Source organism: Pelobates fuscus, chromosome 2 (genome assembly GCF_036172605.1).
Source record: "Pelobates fuscus isolate aPelFus1 chromosome 2, aPelFus1.pri, whole genome shotgun sequence".
In the NCBI taxonomy this organism is placed as follows: Eukaryota; Metazoa; Chordata; class Amphibia; order Anura; family Pelobatidae; genus Pelobates; species Pelobates fuscus.
Genome location: NC_086318.1, coordinates 350,590,569 through 350,617,597, shown reverse-complemented (window position 1 = coordinate 350,617,597; position 27,029 = coordinate 350,590,569). Strand labels below are relative to the sequence as shown.

Genomic DNA, 27,029 nt, shown 5'->3' with positions numbered 1-27,029 from the left:
CTTGTTTTTCTGAGTCTAACAGCATGGAGAGTTACAGCTTCAGGCTTGAATACAGTAAGATTTTGCTATATTTATGGAGGCATGAGGAAACCAGGGGGCTAGATGATAGTGTTAACACTATAGGGTCAGGAATACACGTTTGTGTTCCTGACCCTATAGTGATCCTTTAAATAAATAAACAAATCTAAATTGTAGCAGCTTATTTTTGTTAATTTGGACAAGGGGCATGTGGACTAGTTTTTTTTTGTTTGATTTTACTGCTCGGAGTGTTGGGTTTGTTCTTTATAAATAATACAAATGTTATGTATGTCTGAATATACTGAGATATCCCTTTGTAGTATTCCACATTAGCATTGTTTTTCTATTAAATGATCACTTCAAACACCATAAACACTACAGTTACAGGACAGCCAGAAGCTCTTGCTTAGGAGATGCCATTTGCTCTGCTGAGGCAAGCTTAGTTTAGACAGAGAGCAATTATCTCTCCTGTTGCTGTAGTGGAGGTGGGAAGAAGCACCTGGTGGATACAAGAAGTCAAAATATTCTAAACAAAGTTTTGACTATTTAAAATGAATGACACCAGGGCACTGTTGCAACCATAATCATTACAGCACACCGTAGTCATTATGATGATTGGAGTGTGTCCTTAAATATAAAGCAAATTATAATAAATAATGACAGGAGTCATTGTTAAAAAATATCAATAGATACTGTGCGTGTAATAAGGTTCTCAGTGAACGTGTCCATACCCAGTCCACAGGCCATCCATTACAATTGTTTTGGAAACAGAGGCAGATTCAGTGATCTTCTCATCCAAGAGACCCTTACACTAACACTCTGTGATTGGGATAGGGTTCATCAACTTGAGCAGTGTTATTGGTTATTTTTGAGAAGCTGATGGTTAATGGTGTGTAGGAAAACATCAGATCTATGCACAACATGCACTTCCTCACAGATTTCATTCTAGAGGCTGGGTGAATCTTCACTCATACCTTCCAAGTGTCCCTATCTAGGAGGGACAGTCCCTATTTGGGTCAAAATCCCTCTGTCCATCTTTTCTCTCATTTTGTCCCAATTTTCTAGGAGCGTCTGAGTGTATAATAGAGCGCCACAGCAATAATACTCCCAGTAGTGTGTCTTTAAACTACTATAAATGTGTTTTAGAAATGTGTAAATAAGAGACATTGTTCTAGTTCTAAACTACATTTTAGCTACAAAAATAGCTATTAGTAAGTCAACTAAAATTTCCCAAAACAGCGCTGCTTCTAGCTACATCCCCCCACCCCAGTCAAAAGCCTAAAATTAAAGTGTTCCTCTTTGTCCATTTGACATTAAATAAAAAACATTGCAGAACATTAAATAAAGTACAGTAACCCACCTTCTAAATCATCAAATCCAAGAATGATATCGGAGAAATTTCCATGACTGTCTTTAGTTTCTAGGCGAGTTAGTATGCATCCATATGATATGACATCTGCTCTTAAGAAGTCTGATTCAAGATGGAACTTTTCCACTGTGCCTCCACCATCAGGCAAAGTGCCGAAAACTTCTCTGCTCACCAAGGTCATTGTAGAGTCCCTGCATGAGTAAGAACGGGTTAAAGAAATGAGCACCGGCATAATAAATCTTCCTAGTGTCTACTAGTCAATGTGTAGCAAGCAGCTTATCAGCAGAAGGAATATCTTTAACCACATTGCAGTTATTCCCAAACAAAAAATATGGAATCCAAACAATAAAAGTCTATTGCAAGCCACTCAACTACTTCTTCGTCCCCACTGATGGGTATCTTGTATACTCCAATTCATTACAGTAAAACTCCTGCTGCTAGTGAAAAGTAGTCATTACAATTATTACTAGCACAACAGATTTCTGATATTCCTTTACCCAACTGACGACGTAGAAACCCTCTCAGAAACCTTGAGATACCTCTTTCTTCCTGCTCCACAGGAAATCCTCCTTAACCAAGCTACCGGGTTAAAGAGACGAGGAGGATGGACAGATGGATGCATGAACCAACAGACATATTCTTTTTATTTGCATTCTGCACTTCCATGGAAAAATTGATAGTATAAATTTAAAGGGGGACTCTAGCACCTAAACCGTTACAGTATGATGTAGTGGTTATGGTGCCAGGAGTCCCGTGGCTTAATCCCATGGTAAGTAGCAAAACAATTTTCAAATGATTTGACACTTACCTGGGTCTTTAAGGCTGCCAAATGGTATGGCCTGATATTCTGAGATCGCTAGTGTGGAGGGGGTTCCTAAGGTTTACTGCCTTACATATAACATGTGCTCTTTAAATAGTAATTTATTAATGGTTTCAATGCTTGACTGCTCTAAAGAGAATTTTATAGGTATAGACCACTATACATGAATATATATATATCGACATATTAGGTTTAGTTAATAGCTCTTATGGATTCAGCCGTAAGGGTCTAATAGCATTAGTATTGTAGCATAGCCAGTCTATAATCACTTCTTTCATTAGCTCATCCTTTGTAAATAACATGTACATTTACAGTTTCCCAGAGTAGCCAGCAATTATCTATACTGTGAGCAATGTCTAACGTTATGGCAGTGAGTGTACAAACAATTCTCCCTTTTTGGTTAGTCACTGTATTTCTTAACTTAAAAGGATACTATAGGCACAATAACAATTTAATTGAAGTGGCTATAATGCTTGGAGTCTCTGATGCTCTGCAACCATTCAATGTTAAATGAGAAATTTAACACTAACAGAGTCTTTGACTTAAAGGGACACTATAGCTCATTGAAGTGGCCTGGGTGCAGTGTCCCTATTGCACTTAGTGCTGCAAAGTTAAACATTGCAGTTCCAGAGAAACTGCAATGTTTATATTGCAGCACTAAGACTTCCTCCAGTGGCTGTCTCCCCGACAGCCACAGGAGGCGCTTCCTACATTGTAACGGACCTTTGGTCCGGTATCTGGCGCTGGACGTCCTCACGCTCTGCATGAGGACCTCCAGCATCAGATTGTTCCCCATAGGAAAGCATTAATTCATTGCTTTCCTATGGGGAGGTTTAATGCACGCGCGGCACTTGCCTCACATGCGCATTAGTGCCCGCTCATTCCAGGACATCGGAGGGGGCAGAGCGTTGTTCTTCAGCGCTGGGATCAGGTTTTTGACCCTTTATTTACTGGGTAGGGGGGGGAGCAAGGGAGGGTATCCCTTTATGTCTAAATAGACTGCAAGATCCGGGCATTGTTCACACTATTCAACATGTCCATATGTTGCAAATAAGGACCGTGAATTTGGTCTGGATTTTAGCCAGACCGAATCCCTCCAGATTGTTGAAATCCAGACAGAATTATTTAAATCCGGACCCACCCAAAGGCTTTAAATCTGGGTCACGATTTAAAAAAAAAATCCAAACTATTTGTCATCTAGCAAACTTTACTGAAAAGCTGGTCGGTCGTGACGCAGAAGCCCCACAGGAAAGCATTGGGAAAGTTTGAATGTGTGGATGGCGAAGGCCATGCATGCACATAAAGACCCCAAGCACTGGATTAAACCCTCACAGAGGAGGCAGAGGGCCAAGGAACAAGGTAAGTAAAATGTTTTTTGTTTTCCTTTTAAGCAGCAACTCTACATTCTGCAGGGCAACATGACATTATTGGAAACCTTACGATGAGTATTACAGGACAATGTGAGTTTCCGTGGTGATTACTCTTTATTTAGGACTTGTTCCCAGAATGCCACATGTTTTCCTTGATAGGACTGTGCATTTGACCCAATGATGGCCATACTGCTATGCACCAGGTTGATATGCACTTTGCTGATCTTTCTACTAGTATATACGTTTATATAGGTTTGTTAAATTACACCAATATTGCATTTAGATATAGACCCACGGCAAGGGCGTTAATACGTTTGCCAGATCCAATAAGAATGTCCTGGATGTACATTACATTTACATGGTGATAGGCAGCACACAGAAAGTTCTGCCCTAAAGTGTGTAGAACCCATATACTGCAGAATTCCTAGTTCGTGATTACTAAATTTTCCACCTGCAGAATTTGAGTAGTGCATACTGGAGTGTGGCAATTAGCATGTTCTGCCCCCCAATAAGTATCAGTAAGTGATGTGTCCAATAACACATGCAGAATCTGTCACAATTAGGCATAGCACGTCAGATTTAGTAACCATGACAACAATCAGCTGACTGCTGTAAAGGGGGGGGGGGGGGGACACAAGTAAAATTATTAGCTGAATCAAGTGGTAATCTAATGCAAAAACATTGTACCAAACTCTCAGTGATGCTGCTGATTTTTTTTTAGTAGTGCAATACCTCACCTGTTATCAGCAACAAGGGGGAACACTTACCCTGTAATCCAGTGGACACTAAAAGCAGGAACTAAGAAGGCTGTTGTAACACTGTATCAGCTCTTCCTCAATGAGCAGCCAGGATCCAGCTGCAAGGGGACACACCTCCTTGAAAGAGAAAACTTTATTGAGTTTTCATACAAATAGTGCAAACTGTTTTCTATACAGTACTCGATCCTCCCTTCAATAGTAACCATATACTTTTTTTTTTTTTTTACAGTAAAGATTATTTATTTACAGAGAGGTGCATATATAAATAGATGAGGACAAATATCACTGCTTAAAAAAGCATGACAGAGGTTCACGTTCATATATCAGTAATAAGAGTGTCAAAACAAAACACAACCATTGCATAACATGAAGCATCAATCCCTTCACGAATAAGGTATTTTTTTACCATAGGACCAGAGCAATTCGGACATTTTTGTTTTGTATTTGTGCAACCATAATCCTCCAGATTCATATTTATTCATACAAATTGTTATTGTTTTAAAAGGAGATGGACATTATTATAAAAGCCCTCTGTGTGTATTATTATTATTATTATTAAAAGGACACTCATTGCCTCTAAAGTACTTTGGCTTGCTGAAGTGCTCAATGTGTGAATAGTGTGTCTTCTTTTTTTTATTTCACAAAAAGTGTATATTTCAATAGATATTGGTACTTTTATAAATGAGCCTGACCAGACAACTAGTCCTGTTAGTTCCTCATAGTTTAGCTTAGTAGACCAGTAGAACTAAACTCAAGAGGCAGCAATTGGCCAGAGCCTTGCAAAGACTTTTTATTGAGCTTCTCTGGGAAGTCTGTGATTGGACAGACACAGAAGGTCTGGGTGGGGTTAGAAAGGGAGGGCTTGCAAAGGCTTCAGACAAGAGATCTACAGCGTATGCAGGTTGGTTTTAGATATATCCTTAATAAAAAAAAAATGCATACTTAAACGCATGCATGTTTTCATTAGGGGACATGTCTACTAAACAGTAGTTATATGAATTCCTTTAGATTTGTATTTGTCAATCTTTCTTTTATTAGAGGCAAATAAGATGGGATACAGAAGAGAAATTGGAGGAAACGGTCAAATGAATTACAGTATAGGGTCAATACAGCAAGAGTAAATGACATTTCCTGAATTACAGTGCCTCAATTTTTTAGTTTTTTGTCGTTAAAACCTTAGTTAGAAAATACAGGCTAAGGATCACAAGGTCCGGTAGGTAACATGCTAACCTATTAGAGGTCCTACAGTTAGCTGTAAATGCTTATACGAGAGGTTCATAGTTTAAAGTAACAGCGGTGGAGCATTAGGTTAAAAGTTGGAAGTATCGATCAGTGAGCGATAATACAGGCTATGGATCAGAAGATCCAGTTGGGAACATGCTAAAATATTAGAGGTCATACAGTTGGTTTCACCTGAGTAGACAGGAGGCTCACAGTTTAAATCAGAATAGGCAGAGAAGTAGAGAGTCTATAATGCCTAACCCATCACTATTCAATCAAGGTACATTTATCTCAGTATTGCTATGTAACTAGGCGTAAACTATGACTAGGTGCTAAGAGAGACACAAACATGAGAAATGATTACCAGCAATCGAATAAAATAATAATAAAAATAAAATATAAAGAGCTGGAGGGACATAATCTGCAAAATACTAAACCAGGTACAAGGTAGTCTGTTGATGTTATGAGAAGGGGCAAATACCACCAGTGGTCTGCCACTCGGGCTAGTCCTCATCATGTCCAGTGGCAGAGGGCCAGGTCTAGACCCAGAGTCCCGCTTGCTTTCGCCGACGTTAAACCGCTGATCTGAGTCTCTGTGTTGGCTATGTTGCTTTTGAGGGCCGCTCGTCCTCTGCCTGAGGCCTTGATGGGCACTCGCGCCTGTGTGCCATTGGACCCGTCGTCAGGACCGTGGGCCCAGGGTTCCGCCGGGCCCCTAGCTTCTCCCTGGGTATATGGCAGGCTGTGGGGGGGGGGTTCCTCCCGATGAGCACCCAGCTCAGATGAGACGCGTGCGGACCTCTCAGCAGCGAAGTATCCGTGAGCGGTATCTGTTAGGCTCTCTGCCCCGGGTGTCTGTGTCTGTACCTGAGAATGTCTCGGGTGCCGGCGCTGATGGTGACTGCAGGTCATCCCGCGGGTCTCCGCCATCTTGTGCGCGGGCCTAGGCTGCATGTTGGTGCACGTGTGTGGGACTGGTAAGCGTAAGCTCTGCATCTGCTATTCTTTGGGCATTAATGCTGTTTCAGAGTGTGGGTCGTGAGGTTCAGGCGATCCTGCGTACCACGCCAGGTCGTTTCTGTAGTCGGCTATAAATGATCACCGCTCTTGTGACCTCCGCCATCTTAGCCACGTGTCTGAGGCCTGCATGATGCTCCACCAGCTCCTCCGCTAGTAGTCCAGAGCTTGGACCGGGATCACCCCCCCGGTCCGATGGGGGGGGAGACAGGGCCGGGTCCGCCGATGCGCCCTGCGTGCTCCGGGCTCCGTAGGGCAGGATAGTGGAGCGGCGGCCGTCCACTCCACTTACCGCCAGGCAGGTACCCTTTGATTGCTGCGGGGCACCCCTCCTCCGGGGGACTAGAACTCCTCGAGCAAGCCTCTCCCCGGCTCCGGTGGCCCGTGTGCTTTGCAGGTCGAGGTTGGTGGTATTTGTTTGCAGGTTAGGTACCGATTTTCGGGCAAATTTTGCATTTTGTGCAGGAGCTGTGCTTGCCTGCGACCGCTTGGCTCGGCGGCCCGGCCCCGCCCCCCCTTAGATTTGTATTTGAACAGCGGAGCGCCCCTTTAAACATTTCTTATTTAGCATTGTTATTTAATGTGCTTTACAAACGTAAAGGGTTACTAAAAGCACCATCACAAGTAACTTTGCATGCAGCCACTCTCAATGCTAAAATTAGTATTGAATTTAGAATCATCAGAGCTATCAATCCAACAGCTGAAATCCTCAGTACTGGCTGTTCGATTTTATTTATTTATTACTTACTTTTTTCTGGCTATTTTCAGTGGCAGCATCACCCTTTGTTAGCCCTCAACTTTCCAACAGTACAGGAAATTAATCAATAGAATATTAAAAATAATTATAGAAGCAGGTATACATGTCAGCCGTTCCCTCCTACGGCTCTCCTGTTTCATAATAAGGTGTCCATAAGACCTTCAGCAAAGGAGGTTATTGGTGATGTTTCTGTGAAAAATGGGCAGGAAAAGAAAATTATAGTAAGTAATGAGTACGTTAGAAGAAATTGTTTAATAAAAGACCACTAGTTGACTGAATTTTATGCAGTAAACCAAATATATTTATTTGGAATTAACCGTACACAGGACACTTTTACCGAAATTATAAAATCTTGAGGCTTTCCTATATCCAAACTGAGGTATTGTTAGCATGTAGAAGCTTTACATGCAACCCTTGAAACTGAGATTGCTCTTGTGATGTGAGCTTTTCTTCTGAAGGTATAAGGAGGCCTGCTATCTTGTATGGAATTCTAATTGAAAAATATTTTTTTTTCACTGCAGGGAGCAAGAGCTCTCCAATTTATGAATATATTTGATCTTTTTAGACATATTCTTTGACATCTCAAAACAAGCAGCTTATGAACTTAGATTTGGGAAAAAGGCAATGGAGGATAATATATTGACAGCTATGAAATGGTGTCATCACCTGCAGACAAATTTACCTGACTCTTCTCAGGATAAAATCTATGTGATATCCTTTGTGTATGATTGATTACACCCTTAAATGGGTGCGGAGCCTAGCTTTAAAGCAGTGGTGACATGTTGAGTTCGAGTTCCTGTGAATCAGATCAATTTTGGGGTAATAACCCTGGTCAAGCAACTCCTACACTCCGTCAAGGGCTCTATCTAATTCAGGGGCTCTTGAGTGATCACACTGATACCCTGTCGGAGAAGTTGTGGCCTGATGGGGACAGAGCTAGGGAGAGGCAATTTATCTCCTCACGGACTCTATATCTGTTCTTAATGTGCTCTCACTGCCCCCCAGAACAGCAAAGGATATCCCTGTCCTCACTGGATGTCTGGGGCTGTCTACACTGTCTGTACCTTGAGCTCTAGGCTGCAAGCCGGTGGTGCATCTTCTGCATGGAGTAATAAAAATGGCGCCTGCTCCTTCATCAAACATGCAAGACCTGAGTCTACCCCAAAGGCCACAATCTGACTCCATCAAGTCAAACTTGCTGTGCCTGGGCAAAGTCTTTTAACACTTCTGGCAGAGAATACAGGAGCACACTACAGGGTCAGGATTACATGTTTGTGCTCCTGACCATATAGGGTTCCTTTAAGCTTGTTCTCATTTCCCCTTATTTTATCATAAAACAGGCTAGTTTAACAACACCATGATCTAGTATCAACGTTACCTTAATGTAATATTGTGCAAGCTCTGCATTGTTGTGGACACCTGTCCTTACCTATGTGACATCATATTTTTTACATTCTCTGAATGTCACAACTGTGTTATTGTAATTCATGTTACTTCTATGGCTCAGTAAAACATTGATTAACATAAACCCATAAATGCTTTACAGATGCACTTCAGACATTTGCAAATGCTGGTTGAATAGTTGCTCCTAAAGTCAAGTTAATTTTAAGCATATCTGCATCCACTTTGTTATCCATGGAATCAGGGGTCAAGTCCTGGGGAAAAAAGTGTGGGAACTCACCCAAGATTCCCGCCCCCCCCCCTTAAAAAAATAAAATAAAAAATACACTACTATGCATATAGTGCAGTGCAGAGTGTGTATAGTGAATGTAGTGTGTTTGTAGTGAGTGAAGAGTGTGTATAATGAATGTAGTGTTTGTAGTGAGTGCAGTGTGTGTATAATACATGTAGTGTTTGTAGTGAATGCAGAGTGTGTATAATGAATGTAGTGTGTGTGTGTAGTGAGTGCAGAGTGTGTATAATGAATGTAGTGTGTTTGTAGTGAGTGCAGTGTGTATAATAAATGTAGTGTGTGTAGTGAGTGCAGAATGTGTATAATGAATGTAGTGAGTGCAGTGTGTATAGTGAGTGCAGAATGTGTATAATGAATGTAGTGAGTGCAGTGTGTATAATAAATGTAGTGTTTGTAGTAAGTGCAGAGTGTGTATAATGAATGTAGTGTGTTTGTAGTAAGTGCAGAGTGTGTATAATGAATGTAGTGTGTTTGTAGTGAGTGCAGAGTGTGTATAATGAATAAATGCAGAATGTGTATAATGAATGTAGTGTGTGTAGTGAGTGCAGTGTGTATAATGAATGTAGTGTGTTTGTAGTGAGTGCAGAGTGTGTATAATGAATGTAGTGTGTTTGTAATGAGTGCAGAGTGTGTATAATGAATGTAGTGTGTTTGTAGTGAGTGCAGTGTGTATAATGAATGTAGTGTGTTTGTAATGAGTGCAGTGTGTATAATAAATGTAGTGTGTTTGTAGTGAGTGCAGTGTGTATAATAAATGTAGTGTGTGTAGTGAGTGCAGAGTGTGTATAATGAATGCAGTGTGTGTAGTGAGTGCAGTGTGTATAATGAATGTAGTGTGTTTGTAGTGAGTGCAGAGTGTGTATATTGAATGTAGTGTGATTGTAGTGAGTGCAGAGTGTGTATGGTGAATGTAGTGTGATTGTAGTGAGTGCAGAGTGTGTATAGTGAATGTAGTGTGATTGTAGTGAGTGAAGAGTGTGTATAGTAAATGTAGTGTGTTTGTAGTGAGTGCAGAGTGTGTATAATGAATGCAGTATGTGTATAGTGAATGTAATGTGTTTGTAGTTAGTGCAGAGTGTGTATAGTGAATGTAGTGTGTTTGTAGTGAGTGCTGAGTGTGTATAATGAATGTAGTGTGTTTGTAGTGAGTGCAGTGTGTATAATAAATGTAGTGTGTGTAGTGAGTGCAGAATGTGTATAATGAATGTAGTGAGTGCAGTGTGTATAAAAATGTAGTGTGTGTAGTGTGTGCAGTGTGTATAATGAATGTAGTGTGTTTGTAGTAAGTGCAGAGTGTGTATAATGAATGTAGTGTGTTTGTAGTGAGTGCATGGTGTGTATAATGAATGTAGTGTGTTTGTAGTGAGTGCAGGGTGTGTATAATGAATGTAGTGTGTTTGTAGTAAGTGCAGAGTGTGTATAATGAATGTTGTGTGTTTGTAGTGAGTGCAGAGTGTGTATAATGAATGAGTGCAGAATGTGTATAATGAATGTAGTGTGTGTAGTGAGTGCAGTGTGTAAAATGAATGTAGTGTGTTTGTAGTGAGCGCAGAGTGTGTATAATGAATGCAGTGTGTTTGTAGTGAGTGCAGAGTGTGTATAATGAATGCAGTCTGTTTGTAGTGAGTGCAGAGTGTGTATAGTGAATGTAGTGTGTAGTGAGTGCAGTGTATGTATAATGTATGCAGAGTGTGTATAGTGAATGTAGTGTGTTTGTAGTAAGTGCAGATTGTGTATAATGAATGCAGTGCGTGCGCTGGATGAAGTGTGCGTGCGCTGGATGAAGTGTGTGTGTGCGTGCGTGCGCTGGATGAAGTGTGTGCGTGCGTGCGCTGGATGATGTGTGTGTGTGCGCGTGCGCTGGATGATGTGTGTGTGTGCGTGCGCTGGATGATGTGAGTGTGCATGCGCTGGATGATGTGTGTGCGTGCGCTGGATGATGTGTGTGTGCGTGCGCTGGATGATGTGTGTGTGTGTGTGCGCTGGATGATGTGTGTTGGTTGGTGTGTGTGTGTGTGCTGGATGATGTGTGTTGGTTGGTGTGTGTGTGTGCTGGATGATGTGTGTTGGTTGGTGTGTGTGTGTGCTGGATGATGTGTGTTGGTTGGTGTGTGTGTGTGTGCTGGATGATGTGTGTTGGTTGGTGTGTGTGCTGGATGATGTGTGTGTGTGTGTGCATGCTGGATGATGTGTGTTGGGGTGTGTGTGTGTGTGTGTGTGTGTGCTGGATGATGTGTGTTGGGGTGTGTGTGTGTGCTGGATGATGTGTGTTGGGGTGTGTGTGTGTGCTGGATGATGTGTGTTGGGGTGTGTGTGTGTGCTGGATGATGTGTGTTGGTGTGTGTGTGTGTGTGTGTGTGCTGGATGATGTGTGTTGGGGTGTGTGTGTGTGTGTGTGTGTGTGCTGGATGATGTGTGTTGGGGGGTGGGTGTGTGTGTGTGTGTGCTGGATGATGTGTGTTGGGGTGTGTGTGTGTGTGTGTGCTGGATGATGTGTGTTGGGGTGTGTGTGTGTGTGTGTGTGCTGGATGATGTGTGTTGGGGTGTGTGTGTGTGTGTGTTGGATGATGTGTGTTGGGGTGTGTGTGTGTGTGTGTTGGATGATGTGTGTTGGGGTGTGTGTGTGTGTGCTGGATGATGTGTGTTGGGGTGTGTGTGTGTGTGTGTGTGCTGGATGATGTGTGTTGGGGTGTGTGTGTGTGTGTGTTGGATGATGTGTGTTGGGGTGTGTGTGTGTGTGTGCTGGATGATGTGTGTTGGGGTGTGTGTGTGTGTGCGCTGGATGATGTGTGTTGGGGTGTGTGTGTGTGTGCTGGATGATGTGTGTTGGGGTGTGTGTGTGTGTGTGTGTGTGTGTGTGTGCTGGATGATGTGTTTTGGGGGGTGGGTGTGTGTGTGTGTGTGTGTGTGTGCTGGATGATGTGTGTTGGTGTGTGTGTGTGCTGGATGATGTGTGTTGGGGTGTGTGTGTGTGTGTGTGTGTGCTGGATGATGTGTGTTGGGGGGTGGGTGTGTGTGTGTGCTGGATGATGTGTGTTGGGGTGTGTGTGTGTGTGTTGGATGATGTGTGTTGGGGTGTGTGTGTGTGCTGGATGATGTGTGTTGGGGTGTGTGTGTGTGTGTGTGTGTGTGTGCTGGATGATGTGTGTTGGTGTGTGTGTGTGTGTGTGTGTGTTGGATGATGTGTGTTGGGGTGTGTGCGTGTGTGTGTGTGTGTGTGTGTGCTGGATGATGTGTGTTGGGGTGTGTGTGTGTGTGTGTGTGTGTGCTGGATGATGTGTGTTGGGGTGTGTGTGTGTGTGTGTGTGTGCTGGATGATGTGTGTTGGTGTGTGTGTGTGTGTGCTGGATGATGTATGTTGGGGTGTGTGTGTGTGTGTGTGCTGGATGATGTGTGTTGGGGGGTGGGTGTGTGTGTGTGTGTGTGCTGGATGATGTGTGTTGGGGTGTGTGTGTGTGCTGGATGATGTGTGTTGGGGTGTGTGTGTGTGTTGGATGATGTGTGTTGGGGTGTGTGTGTGTGTGCTGGATGATGTGTGTTGGGGTGTGTGTGTGTGTGTGTGTGTGCTGGATGATGTGTGTTGGGGTGTGTGTGTGTGTGTGTGCTGGATGATGTGTGTTGGGGGGTGGGTGTGTGTGTGTGTGTGCTGGATGATGCGTGTTGGGGTGTGTGTGTGTGTGTGCGTGCTGGATGATGTGTGTTGGGGTGTGTGTTGGATGATAGGGGAGAAGCATTTTTTTTTAATTTATGTGTGTGTATATTTGTTTAGTTTATTCCCCCCTCCCTGCTTCTTACCTTGTCAGGGAGGGGGAAGATCGCCTGGTGGTCCGGTGGGGGAGCCAGCCGCTGCACACAGGGCCCAACACACGCTGTGTTTCCTCTCCAGCTCTAACCTTCGCGAGACTCGCCTGTGCGGAGCATTGCCATGGTAACCCGTGGCAACGCTCTGACAGCCGCGGGTCTCGCGAGAGTTAGAGCTGGAGAGGAAACACAGCGTGTGTTGGGCCCTGTGTGCAGGTAGCAGGGCAGGTCCTGCAGGACTGGGAACGGCGTTCCTGCTTTGGAAAAAGTGCATGAACGCCGTTCCCATGCATTCCTGCAGGACTCGAGCCCTGCATGGAATTTCTTGATTCAGCACTGCCAGACAGGAGAACCACTTTTGAGGCTGCAGATCAGAATTTTGTACATGCCAATAAAAAGTACATGTCAAAAGAACTTACCCTGAGTATAGTAGAGTAATTTTTTCCATTGTAGACTATTCAGTTTCATCAACCTCTTTTATAGTAAGATGAATAGGAAACATAGGTCTTGAGTTTAAGATTTTAAAAGCAGATATCTGTTTCCGAATTGTGCTACATATCTCCTGGAGTCCTTAGGGTGAATTAGTGAGTCACTGTCTATCACTTTACCATCAAGTGCGTAGAGAAAATGAAGAGTCTGAAAGTTTTTTGCTGTGGGTTTGTGATATGGAGGGATGGAGATATGACACAGTTATATGAAGTTATTTACAGCACAGATGACAATAGGATTGAGAGAGAGGGGATGGGAAGAGATAACTTTGTTGTATGGAATTGAAAAGTTTACCAACCAATTTCTATCACTCCAAATATTATTAACTATATGTACATGAAATTGTGGTGGAATACATTCCCTGAAAATAGCAGTAAAAAAACTGCATGCACAGAAAATTACAGGTATAAATGATTACATTGTTATAGTAAAAATAGTAATATGGTGACAGACATAGAATAAATGAGGTGGACAATCTTCCACGGCTCAGTCAGTAGATGATAGTTTCAGTGAGAGGGGAAATTAGGAATCTTAAGGTTTTGCTGGGTTTTTGAAAGTGGCACAGTTTCCCTTACAAGGACTTTCCCCGCCGAATCCTCCATGAGCTGGAATAAGATGCTGATTAGTGAATAGCTTTTCCCCTCCCAGTAACTAGATGACACACAACTGCTTTTAATGAGCCAAACTCAGCCTTTTATGCCCAGTGCCCAGCAGGGGTCTCCAAACAATACGATACAAGCCCCTCCCAGAGATCTCTGTGCCTGGGAGATAATTGAGATAAAGACGGTAAGCTAATTATCTCCCAGGAACAGGGAGCCAAACACAAAAACATAAAAGTACCTGAAAACATCATAAAACATACAATAACCCCCCACATGTCCTACATCCCCAAATAGTCCTGATCTGAGCACCCAAGTTGTCCAAATAGCTCTCAAATCCATGCAGTATTGGGGAAACACCACCGGGGCAAAGTTCTGAATGGAAAAACGATAAAGAGCACACAGTCTCCCAATCTAGCACATATAAATGCGGCAGATGTGTCGCATGTTGTTTTATGGCTAAGGAATCTAAAATCTTGTCCGACTCTACCGGTACAATTCATATCCCTATAAAACAATTTTTCAACTGCAATACCGCAGGTGTTGTATACCTATTGACCTGCAATTGTGGTATTAAATATGTAGGGAAGACTATATGCCCTTTCAAGAGACGGGTAATGTAGCACGTCCATTCTGTAACATCCGATAGAGACACCCCAGTAGCCAGACACATCAGGCAATATCATAATGATTCGCCAAGATGCATTAAGTTTGCGGGTATCGAACGGGTCTGCAAGGGCAGAAGAGGAGGGAATTTGGATCTTATCTTGAGAAGAAGGGAATGCTTCTGGATAAACAAATTGGACACCATGTCATCTAAGGGACTTAATGAAGGGTTTACTTTTACCCCATTCATTAACATTTAGACCAGTATACTTCGGTCTTAATTCTACCGTTATTATTATTTACTTTGAAGAATATACTTAAGTGAATATTTTTGTTAATAATTATGAATATACTATAATATATTGTACCTGAATAGACTCCTTATTAGTGGCAACTGACATTTAATGTGGATAAGTGCAAGATAATGCATCTTGGCCGTAAAAACCCAAAGGCAGAGTACAGAATATTTGATAGAGTCCTAACCTCAATATCTGAGGAAAGGGATTTAGGGGTGATTATTTCTGATGACTTAAAGGTAGGCAGACAATGTAATAGAGCAGCAGGAAATGCTAGCAGAATGCTTGGTTGTATAGGGAGAGGTATTAGCAGTAGAAAGAGGGAAGTGCTCATGCCATTGTACAGAACACTGGTGAGACCTCACTTGGAGTATTGTACGCAGTACTGGAGACCGTATCTTCAGAAGGATATTGATACCTTAGAGAGAGTTCAGAGAAGGGCTACTAGACTGGTTCATGGATTGCAGGATAAAACTCACCAGGAAAGGTTAAAGGATCTTAACATGTATAGCTTGGAGGAAAGACGAGACAGGGGGGATATGATAGAAACATTTAAATACATAAAGGGAATCAACACAGTAAAGGAGGAGACTATATTTAAAAGAAGAAAAACTACCACAACAAGAGGACATAGTCTTAAATTAGAGGGACAAAGGTTTAAAAATAATATCAGGAAGTATTACTTTACTAAGAGGGTATTACTTTACTGAAGGTCCTTTCTGACAGGACACTTGAAGCGGGGCAGGCAAGAAGTTCTATCGCAAATTGGGATAGCTCAGGCCACAGGTCAAGCCTGCACACCCAGTAGTCAAGGGGTTCATCGCTCCTCAGAGTGTCGATATCTGCAGTTAAGGCGAGGTAGTCTGCTACCTGTCTGTCGAGTCGTTCTCTGAGGGTGGACCCCGAAGGGCTGTGGCGATGCGTAGGACTTAAAAAGCTCAGCATGTCCTCCATCAACAACATGTCTATAAAGCGTCCTGTCCTTGCCGGCGTGGTCGTGGGAGGAGGAGGATTACTTTCACCTTTTCCCCTGTTAGATTCCCGTTGTGCTGTGACATCACCCTTATACGCTGTGTAAAGCATACTTTTTAATTGATTTTGGAACTGCTGCATCCTTTCCGACTTTCCGTAATTCGGTAACATTTCAGGCACTTTCTGCTTATACCGGGGGTCTAGTAGCGTGGACACCCAGTACAGGTCGTTCTCCTTCAGCCTTTTTATACGAGGGTCCCTCAACAGGCACGACAGCATGAAAGACCCCATTTGCACAAGGTTGGATGCCGAGCTACTGTGGGGATATTTATGGGATAATAATATTAAACAGATGAGAATTGCCCACGATTTTCAATTCTCAGATCCCAAAGAACGTTTATCGTTTTAAGTGAAATGTATATCATATCAATTAGTCACAGATTTGTTATAAAAATAGATAATTTTTATTTCTTAACAATTTAAATAATAATAATGAGCGACATGCATGATAATAATCAATGGAATTTCAGTATAACATGAATATGCAATACAATATGGTAATATAAACAAACATCTCCTAATGGTATAGACGTAGTTTAGAATCTACACATTATGCCGTCAAGACATTTATGACCCTTTCTTCGCAGAGAAGGAATGTGAAAGTTTCACAGGGAGACAGAGCGTAGAGCAATAAAAACTTAGCTAGCAGTTAGAAATAACCCCTTCAATGCTGGCTAGACCTCTTCTGGGGATTTAAGATCTATTTTATGTAATTTAAATAAATAGCATTTAAACAGTCATAGTCTTTAATCATTTCTTTGCATCCAATGAGAAATCTTACTATGTTCTATAAGCTAATATTTTATTAATTTGTCTAAATAGATATTTTATCTTATTTTAGAGCCAATCATTACAGCTGGATAAATGTCACAATATACTAATTTGTGATATGTCACAGAAATAAACACTTATCCCAATTTCATCTGCAGTATGAAATGGTTATAAATATATATTTCTTAGTTAATTAAGATTTCTAAATATGAAATCTAATCATGATTTATCCAGTCATATATCATGCTATTAATTTTAATTAATTTTAATTAATTAATGGAAGCCAGTATATTTACCAGTTAAGTAGATATTTTCTCATCAGATATTCTCAGGTAGCTTGTTTGTCATGGGTCTCTTTCTCTGCATGGAGTGTAAGAGTTTCTGAGTGTCATAGGCTTCTCTGCATTGTCCGATTCTGCCTCCTCTCTGCCTTGAATCTTGAATCCCGAGAGTGTTGTAATGTTCCCTCTCTTCCCTTGTCTTAACTTTTTAAAGGGACAGATTTCTTAGGTGATAACCAATAGCATCACCGTGGGTGTGGTTTCTTTCTAGGTAACCATTTTAGTATTTGGACTCTAGATGGCAGTCTTGTCCCACTAAACATACCTATCCAGGAAAGAGTTAACTTTTTCTGGTGGCTATTTTTGACGTCATTTACGTTCTCTATATGGTGGCTATAACTTATTTTATCCTTTCAGATCAAAGGGTCTTTCTGAAATTTCTTCAGACTATGCGTCTCCATTTTCTGTAATAATTCCTAATATGACAGCCTGTAATACTACAGATGAACTCAAAATACAATGAGAATCTGTTAGGTATAGAAAGTAAAATTTAATTATTTAATCTCCTCTGTCACCTATGTCTGGGTTTAGAATTTATTTATATTCCATTAGTATTTTAGACAGTCTCTTATCACTTGGTTTGTTTATATTACACATTCCATTCAGCTCGGGCAAAGCAGTCAGTTTTAGAGAAAGGATAGACATTTTGTGTCTCTTTGTTAACTTGAGAATAACAAAATGGAGTCTGATATGTTCAGATCACTTCAGAATATATACTTTGTATTTCTATCCTAGCACAAAATGTCTGCCGATATAAATACCCTGACACTACTCATGTCCTGTTCCTTCTCCTCAGTGATCTCTCTGAAGGTATGTTCTTCCCCCCAGCCACGCACAACACCACGGGTACCAGATAGGTGACAACGAGCACCCTGGGATGCCTGTTGTGGTTGGTCTTCCTCCTCTGACTCCTCTTCCTCACAATCCTCTTCCAGCGTTGCCGCAGGTCCAGCAAGCAATGCTGATAAGGCTGTTTCTGGTGGTCATGGTGACCACAACTCTTCCTCTTCACGCTCATCTACGGCCTGATCCAGCACTCTTCGCAGGGCACGCTCCAGGAAGAAAACAAATGGTATGATGTCGCTGATGGTGCCTTCGGTGCGACTGACTAGGTTTGTCACCTCCTCAAAAGGACGCATGAGCCTACAGGCATTGCGCATGAGCGTCCAGTAACGTGGCAAAATAAATCCCAGCTCCGCGGAGGCTGTCCTAGCACCCCGGTCATACAAATACTCGTTAACGGCTTTTTCTTGTTGGAGCAGGCGGTCGAACATTAGGAGTGTTGAATTCCAACGTGTCGGGCTGTCGCAAATCAAGTGCATCACTGGCATGTTGTTATGCCGCTGGATATCGGAAAAGTGTGCCATGGCCGTGTAGGAACGCCTGAAATGGCCACACACCTTCCTGGCCTGCTTAAGGACGTCCTGTAAGCCTGGGTACTTATGCACAAAGCGTTGTATTATCAGATTACACACATGTGCCATGCACGGCACATGTGTCAACTTGCCTAAATGCAATGCCGCCAACAAATTTCTTTCGTTGTCACAAACCACTTTGCCGATCTCCAGTTGGTGCGGAGTCAGCCACTGATCCACCTGTGCGTTCAGGGCAGACAGGAGTGCTGGTCCGGTGTGACTCTCTGCTTTCAGGCAAGTCAACCCCAAGACGGCGTGACACTGCCGTATCCGGGATGTGGAACAGTACCTGGGGAGCTGGGGGAGTGCCGTTGATGTGGAGCAAGACGCAGCAGCAGAAGAGGACTCAGCCGAGGAGGTTATGGAAGAGGATGGAGTAGGAGGAGTAGAGGAGGTGGCAGCAGGCCTGCCTGCAAGTCGTGGCGGTGTCACCAACTCCTCTGCAGAGCCACGCATTCTATGCTTGGCAGCCGTCAGCAGGTTTACCCAATGCGCAGTGTAGGTGATATACCTGCCCTGACCATGCTTTGCAGACCAGGTATCAGTGGTCAGATGGACCCTTGCCCCAACACTGTGTGCCAGACATGCCATTACTTCCTTTTGCACAATCGAGTACAGGTTGGGGATTGCCTTTTGTGCAAAGAAATTTCGTCCGGGTACCTTCCACTGCGGTGTCCCAATAGCTAAAAACTTTTTGAACGCCTCAGACTCCACCAGCTTGTATGGTAAAAGCTGGCGGGCTAAGAGTTCAGTCAAGCCAGCTGTCAGACGCCGGGCAAGGGGGTGACTTTGTGACATTGGCTTCTTACGCTCAAACATGTCCTTGACAGACACCTGACTGTGGGTAGATGAGCAGGAACTGCTCAAGGCGAGAGACGGAGGGGCGGATGGTTGAGAGGGGGCAAGGAGTTAACGTGGCAGTGGTTAACGTGGCTGAAGATGCTGGACCAGGAGGAGGATGGCGGCTTTGAGTTTGTGTGCTGCTTGTACTCATGTGTTGATCCCATAGGCGTTTCTGATGTGCGATCATGTGCCTCCGCAAAGCAGTTGTACCTAGGTGGGTGTTGGATTTCCAACGACTCAGTTTCTTTTGGCACAGGTTGCAAATGGCATCGCTGTTGTCAGAGGCAGACACACAAAAAAAATGCCACACTGCTGAGCTCTGCAATGACGGCATTCTGGTGGTGGCAACAGCATGCGTTGATTGGCGTGCTGTCTGGCTGACCCCGGGTGCCGATGCATGCTGTCTGACTGTGCCACTAGCTCCTTGCGACGACCTCCCCCTGCTTCCAACTCGTCTCCTCCTCTCTGTCTCCCCATCTGAACTTTCCCCGTTCTTCTTCTCTTCTAGCGGGCACCCACGTGACATCCACGGACGCATCATCATCATCAACCGCTTCACTTGTATCTGACAACTCAGCAAAGGAAGCAGCAGTGGGTACAACATCATCATCATCACACCGTACGTGTGTAATGCTGCCTGACTGAGACATATCCCTGTTTATCTACATCCTCTGGCAATAATGGTAACGCATCACTCATTTCTTCCAACTGATGTGTAAATAACTCCTCTGACATACCAAGTGAAGCGGCTGTGGTGCTAGTGTTGGTGGTGGCGGCAGGCGGGCGAGTGGTAACTTGAGAGGTGCCTGAAGCTAAGCTGGAGGAGGATGGTGCGTCGAGGGTCCGAGCGGAAGCTGTAGAAGATTGGGTGTCCTGTGTTAGCCAGTCAACTATGTCCTCAGAACTTTTCAAGTTCACTGGTCATTATTCTAGGGCCCAAGGGAATCACAGCACCACGACCACGACGGCCCCTGTGGGGTGGCCTGCCTCTGCCTGTCATTTTTTTTCGATTAGTGGTACTATGCGTGCAAGCTACTGTGACAACAGATATGAGTGGCACTGGTGTGACACTGTTCCCTGGCAGGCCCTGAAACGCACACTCGTGAAGGAAACTGACTGCTATTATAATACAGTCCAAAAAGTTTCGTTTTTTTTAAATGCAAGCTATTGGGACACCAGATATGAGTGAGTGGTGGCACTGGGCAGGCCCTGAAACGCACACTCGTGAAGGAAACTGACTGCTATTATAATACAGTCCAAAAAGTTGTTTTTTTTTTGTTAAATTCAAGCTATTGTGACACCAGATATGAGTGGTGGCACTGGGCAAGTGGGCACAGTATACGCTGTGAGCCTGACACACACGCTGGCAGACAACTAACTGCTATTCAATCTATTACAGTCAAAATTATTTTTGTATTTTTTTTAAATGTACACTACTGTTACACCAGATATGAGTTGCACTGGTGTGACACTGTGCCCTGGCAGGCCCTGAAACGCACACGTGTGAAGGAATCTGACTGCTATTATATTACAGTCCAAAAAGTTTTTTTTTTTTAAATGCAAGCTATTGGGACACCAGATATGAGTGAGTAGTGGCACTGGGCAGGCCCTGAAACGCACACTCGTGAAGGAAACTGACTGCTATTATATTACAGTCCAAAAAGTTTTTTTTGTTTTTTTTTAAATGCAAGCTATTGTGACACCAGTGAGTGAGTGGTGGCACTGGGCAAGTGGGCACAGTATATGCTGTGAGCCTGACACACAGGCTGGCAGGCAGGCAACTGCAATTACATTACACAGAAGAAAAAAAAAGCAGACTGATGTTCTAGCCCTAAAAAGGGCTTTTTTGGGGTGCTGTCCTTACAGCAGAGATCTGATTAGTCCTTCAGGACTGTAGTGGACACTGAATACACTAGCCTAGCTATCAATTTCCCTATCAAATCAGCAGCAGCTACACTGTCCCTACTCTCACTAAGAATGCAGCTTCACAATGAATGTAAAATGGATGCTGTCCAGGAGGTGGGAGGGTCTGGGAGGGAGGGTCTGCTGCTGATTGGCTGGAATGTGTCTGTTGACTGTGAGGTACAGGCAGGGTCAAGGTTTACTCAATGATGACGAATAGGGGGCGGACCGAACAGCGCATGTGTTCGCCATCCGTGGCGATGTTCGCCAGGAACTATTCACCAGCGAACAGTTCTGGACATCACTATACATGACTCAATGACGGCGTGTGTTTTTTTTTCACCGCGATTGTTTGAGAGATTATTTCAGATGCTACTCACTTTATTCAGCGCATGATAATATCTCGAGCAGCCCTATATTGCAACTATTAGGGAGTTTTCATACTTAGTAGCTATATCAGCGTTGTCGTATGATGGAGAAATAGATTAACTCAGGTGGTTCTCACTCTATTCAGTACAAGCTAGTACCTTGAGAAACCTTGCGCTGAGTGGACTAGCATCTGGTCAAGTGTATATATATTAGCGTCTCCTGTTTCATTTGTTGCAATTTTGATGCTAGTGCTACCCCAGTTAGCTACTAGGCGGGATTATACCCCAGTTCTACTATTGGGACATCTCTCTACTATTTGATACTGTGTAGATACTCTGTAGCCACAGCCAGCTTGATACATTCTTTAGGGGTATAATAGAATTTGCTTATTTTAGGTGGTCATTGTATCCATCCCTTAGATAGGATTAGCCACCGGCATTATTTTTACCTTACCTCTGGTATTTTGATGCTAGACTGCTCCGTATGTTTTTCTGACATTTTTGAGCCTTTATAGCTCCCCTCTGGGATTCACATATTTGTTTTTTGAGTGATTAGTTATGGTTTATTTTGTATATTTATAATCAATAAAGTATATTTTTATTTTTTATTTTTATTTTATTTAGACCACCTATTCAGATATCCATACTATGATCTTGGGTCTACTTGTGTGAACCATGGATCATCCCCTTTTTTTGTTTACAAAGTTCTGAATGGCCGCACACGTGAGCCTATGCCCAAAGTAGTTCCAGAGCAATGTGTGCTTTAGCCGGTCAACTTTCGGGAGCATCTGCGGCCGAAATATGAGGTGCTCCACCTGGCTCTCAGGGCTCTCATTTGTTCTTCTTAGCCTCAGACACCTTCCCTCCAAAAAGCGCTCTCCTGGTGGGTCGCAAAGTGGTTCAAAACACCGGACCAAGTTTCCCGGGAACTGCAAAGTCATCTAGCTGAAAACAGTTCCATAACTTTCCCGGCTAAGTACTGCTGAGGTGACCGGGAACCACGAAGTCCTCATGCCTGAATTAATTCCATAGTGGTCACAGATAAATACTGATGAGGACCGGTCGTGGGTTTGTCTATGCAAATGGCTGCCAGGGAGTTAGCGTTTGGTTCCATTCGTGAAAAGAGAAAGTACGGAACCAGGGGCACCGAGGGAAAGCTGCTAATGGGGGCTGTGCAGGTTAACTCCTGAACGCGGTCTCAGACCTGGACATAGTCCGTGGGTAGGAGGCCAGCTTCCCACTCCTCCAGGAGTTTGTGGCAAACGTCCTGGAAAGGAGCGTTTGTCACAGTCACTACCTGCAAAAACCACTACATAATATCAGAGATTGAGGATAGCGATCCCAAGCATAGATTTTTTTCCTTTGTATTGCTTTATTTCTACAGCTCAAATACATTCTGGACTTGTCCTTTTTCTTAGCGTCTGTATCCATCTGTTTTCTCTGGTTGTAATAAGATATAGCACTATTAGCAACATATAGCCATGGTTACAATTTAAGGGAGCCACAATCAAAATAGACTTGAACCAATGATTGGCAAAATGTTGGATGCATGTGCAAAAGCAACGGAAAGATACCAAGCTGCCATCATGTTGGATCTTGGTTCTAAATATAACGAGAACTTCAGGGGGCATAAAATCGGCACTATTCTTGTGCTGCAGGCACTAGAATGAAAAACAAAACTACTTTATCTGTGATATCTTTTGGTTTTGATTTATCATTATGCAATACTCAGAAGTGACAGAAGCCACTGTTTCACAGAAACTGATATAAATCACACAATTATTTTGTCATATTTGGCAGCTTTTTTTCAATTCACTTTTTTAAGAGAATTACTTGACATGAGAGGTCCAGTTTGTTTCGGGACTAGTTTGTGCTGGGAGATATTTGTTGCCAACAGAGGAAAAATATATAAGAATGCCTGTTTTCACAATTGATTAAGCACATATCTACATGTATAGTTCTGCCTGGAAATGTGTGCCTAAACAAGAAGGATTTGTTTAGTAGGGGTTTATTCCCTGAATACCAAACTGCAGTGACATGAAATCGAATTGCAAAATTCCAGTTCTCCAACTGAGCGATATTTACAACTTGGCTAGTTTAGCGTGATTTTTGCAACCTGACTTCCAGTTTGCTGCAATTTAGTGTTTAATTAATAAATCCACCATTTTTTTGGGTGAGATCACCAGAGATTAGGAGCAGTTTGACAAAGAAAACTGAGCTTTTCCTGTGCTCACTCCAACTTCAGCCACATTGGTTTCTAATTCTTATATTCTAATTGTTTGATGTATAAACTTAAATAAGACAAGTCCATTATCTATTTGCTGCATTATAGCACCACTATGATCACCCAGACCACTTCGTCTCAATAAAGTAGAGTGGGGGCAGTGTCCATGTCATTTAACCCTTTCTTACAAGCTTTAACATTTACTATTCAAGGTTAAATCCATCTCTAATAGCAGGCTTCCTGACAGCCACTAGGGGCGCTTCCACGGCACTGGCAGGGTAAAACATGGTCATGTGACACATTAACTCAAATGAAAGCCCTGGGTATAAGGTCTATGAGGAGCACTGTATGGGACCACTCTGGAGGAGGCCACGCCTCCCTGATGATGTCGTGGGAGGCGGAGAGGTGAGCAGTGCAGGGAGTCTCAGCTACAGAAAAAGGTGAGTAAAAAGCTTTATTTTGTTACATTTATTGGAAAAGGGATGCTATATATGATACCGGAGAAACTGACGGAAGCCAAGCACAGAGAGATGGACACAGGTTTCTTCAGGAAGGAAAAGATTCTTTATTCGGTTCACCGATCGGGACTCAGAGGGACTAATGCCACCAAAATACAACAAGTTCTGAGCCCCGGACAATAGTGTAGGCTCCTTATATAGGCACATAACTCCTCCCATAATAAGCTCCACCCACACATTCTCTTAACCAATCAAAACGAACAAGAACTAACTTCCTGCTTGACCGCATGGCTTGTCCAGCTCAATGGAGGAGGGGAATACTATATCCGGTATTCTCGCACATGCTCCGTACACTACTGATCGTATCTTTGCCACGTGCAACCAACCGACCGATACACCAGTATGTGCACGTACACATGCCACGTGGTAATCTCGGCCTACTAAATTAATTTTTACCGAGATTCCACCACATTCCCCCCTTTGATGCCTCTGATATTTCACAATTACTGAGGCATCACTTAACCTTAGTTTGCATATACCTCAGGTTGCCATGAACCAGACCAGACTTTTTGATAATGTGAATCCCTCAACATTCCTCTTCCTGCATTGGTTCTCCCTGATTTAGAGCCTCGTATTTATATATGGCCATTATCTGTGCAGCAGCCTTTCTCTCTGCTATATTTTCTATAACGCTCTGCACAGACCTAACTACTAAAGGAATAAGACATGGTAGGAGTAAACACAACATTAAAATCAGCATGACTCCGCCTACCAATGCCTTAAGCCCTCTAAACTGCTCATACCAGTTACCAAACCAACTACTTGGATTATACCCTTTCCATACCTGAGTAGGCACATGCGCTAGTTTAACCATATGGCTAGTAAGCTCAGCTATTGCTTGCCCTTCATCATCTATTTGAAGACCGCAATTGCTCAGGTTAAACTTCCCACATACACCTCCCTCTACTGCCAATAGGTAATCCAAGGCTAATCTATTCTGGTAAACTGCTGTCCTCATCCTGGTATTATGCTTCGCTAGAAGATTGAGCGCTTGTGAGGTCTCATTAGTAATTATCTCAACCACCGCCTGTAACCTTATAATGCGGTTGAGCATATATATTGGGGTTCTATATCCAAAAGTACCATCCTCTGCCCAAGTGGCTGGCCCATAATAGTCTATAATACGCTGGGGAGGCCATTCATCATCTTCCCAGGCGCCTATCTCTATGGGTCCCCTCATCACTTTTCTGTAACACCTCAGCCGTCTTAGACATATTAATAGCTTTCTTTCCTCCGGCTTTCATGCCAGCAATAATAGCGTCTCTATAAGCTTTTAAATGAATCATGTCTGCGCCATTGGCATTCCACTCAGGATCAGTGTTCGGATAATGGGCTGCGGCCCATGCTGCTGGGTTAGCTTGATTTAATGTACGGGCTTCTTCTTCCAGCGCTTTAATGGCCGCTTGGTTTATCCTAGTCCTTTCCTCGTTATTAAATAATGTCATTAGTATTTGCTGGCAATCAGCCCAAGTAGGATTTTGCGTCTGGACTATTGAGGTGAACAGGTCGGTCATGGCTTGAGGTTTATCGGTGTATGAGGAGTTATGGGTTTTCCAATTAAAGAGATCGGTAGTCGTAAAGGGGACGTATACAAAGACTGGGTCAGCGTATTGTAGTTGGCCTTCATCATTAAGGTGTGCTGTGCCGGGAGTCAAACGAAGTGGCATTTGGTAATGTCGGGGTTTGAGAGTACCGGTCAGTTGTTGGGTTAGTATAGGGCTTCGTTGAGGTGCGTCGGTTAGGGGTTCCAGTCGAGGGGTAGTAAGGCATGGGGATGGGGAAGCTTTACTATGGGGAAGGTTGGTGAATAAAATATTCCGGGCCGGGCTAGGGGGAGCCTGACCGGAAGCTTGATATGGCGCCAAATCAGGATATGTGGGGTTAACGTAAGTAGGTACCGGAAGGGGAGGTTTTGTAACAAGGGGGCTGGACTCTGAACTGGAGGAGGAAGTAGATGGGGACAACGGGGAAAGGGGTGTAACATTTCCAGTAGCACTTCCTCTTCCTCTTCCTGTGGAGGAGGAGTAAGGGGGCGGCATAGGGATCTCTGACTCAGGGGGCGTGTCCAAAATGGGCGTAATCATGGCCCTAGTGGACAAACGAGTCCTGGCCACCATGAGGCGACATTGCTCCTCGTGGCATACTCGGATCCATCTTGGCGAGTCATTTACGGCCTGCCTCCAACAGTCAATGTATGGAAACTGTCCGTAAAGTTCAGGCCTACCTGATACAGCCACGTGTACACGCTGTACCAGATTAGGATCTAAACTGCCACGTGGCGGCCATGCGGCAACCAAAGTAGGCCATTCCCTATTACATAATGTTATCAGGCGTGCTGGAGACATTTTTACTCCAAAATCACATTTTGTATATCCCTTTTAAAAATTCTTTAACATGCATCCTAAGGGATCCAAAATCGTCGAATCCGACACGCCCATACTTAACAATGGAGCGTCGTTTCCAACGAATACTATACACACACTCTATCAACGGTCACACCCGCTCCCTCGGCAACAGCACCATGTGGTACAGTTACTAAGTGAAACGCACACAACAAAAACACACAGGGAATTCCCGTACACACACAGCTGTTACACCAGTCACTAAGTAATAGATACTATGCCCTTTGGCGAAACTATACAGTCACCCACGCTATAATTCCCTATATTTGAATTACCCGTCTATAACATACCCCAGTAATATCGTCTTTACAAACAGTAGTTACAGTACGGTTAGCATAGGTCAAAGTACAATTTAAGGTCACAGTACAATTAGTAGTGGTTATGGTGTTAGACATGCAA

General features: G+C 43.3%; 1 protein-coding gene across 1 annotated transcript in view; it reads right to left on the bottom strand.

Moving 5' to 3' along the window:
- GALM (galactose mutarotase) overlaps positions 1-4,427 on the bottom strand; it is a 41,604-nt gene extending 37,177 nt beyond the window's left edge. The window contains exons 1-2 of the mRNA XM_063443621.1: positions 4,345-4,427; positions 1,379-1,578 (exon numbers count right to left, since the gene is read on the bottom strand). Coding sequence (XP_063299691.1) covers positions 1,379-1,568 — 190 coding nt within the window. The 5' untranslated portion in view covers positions 1,569-1,578; positions 4,345-4,427. The remainder of the gene's footprint in view (positions 1-1,378; positions 1,579-4,344) is intronic.
- Between the last annotated feature and the right edge of the window lie 22,602 nt (positions 4,428-27,029).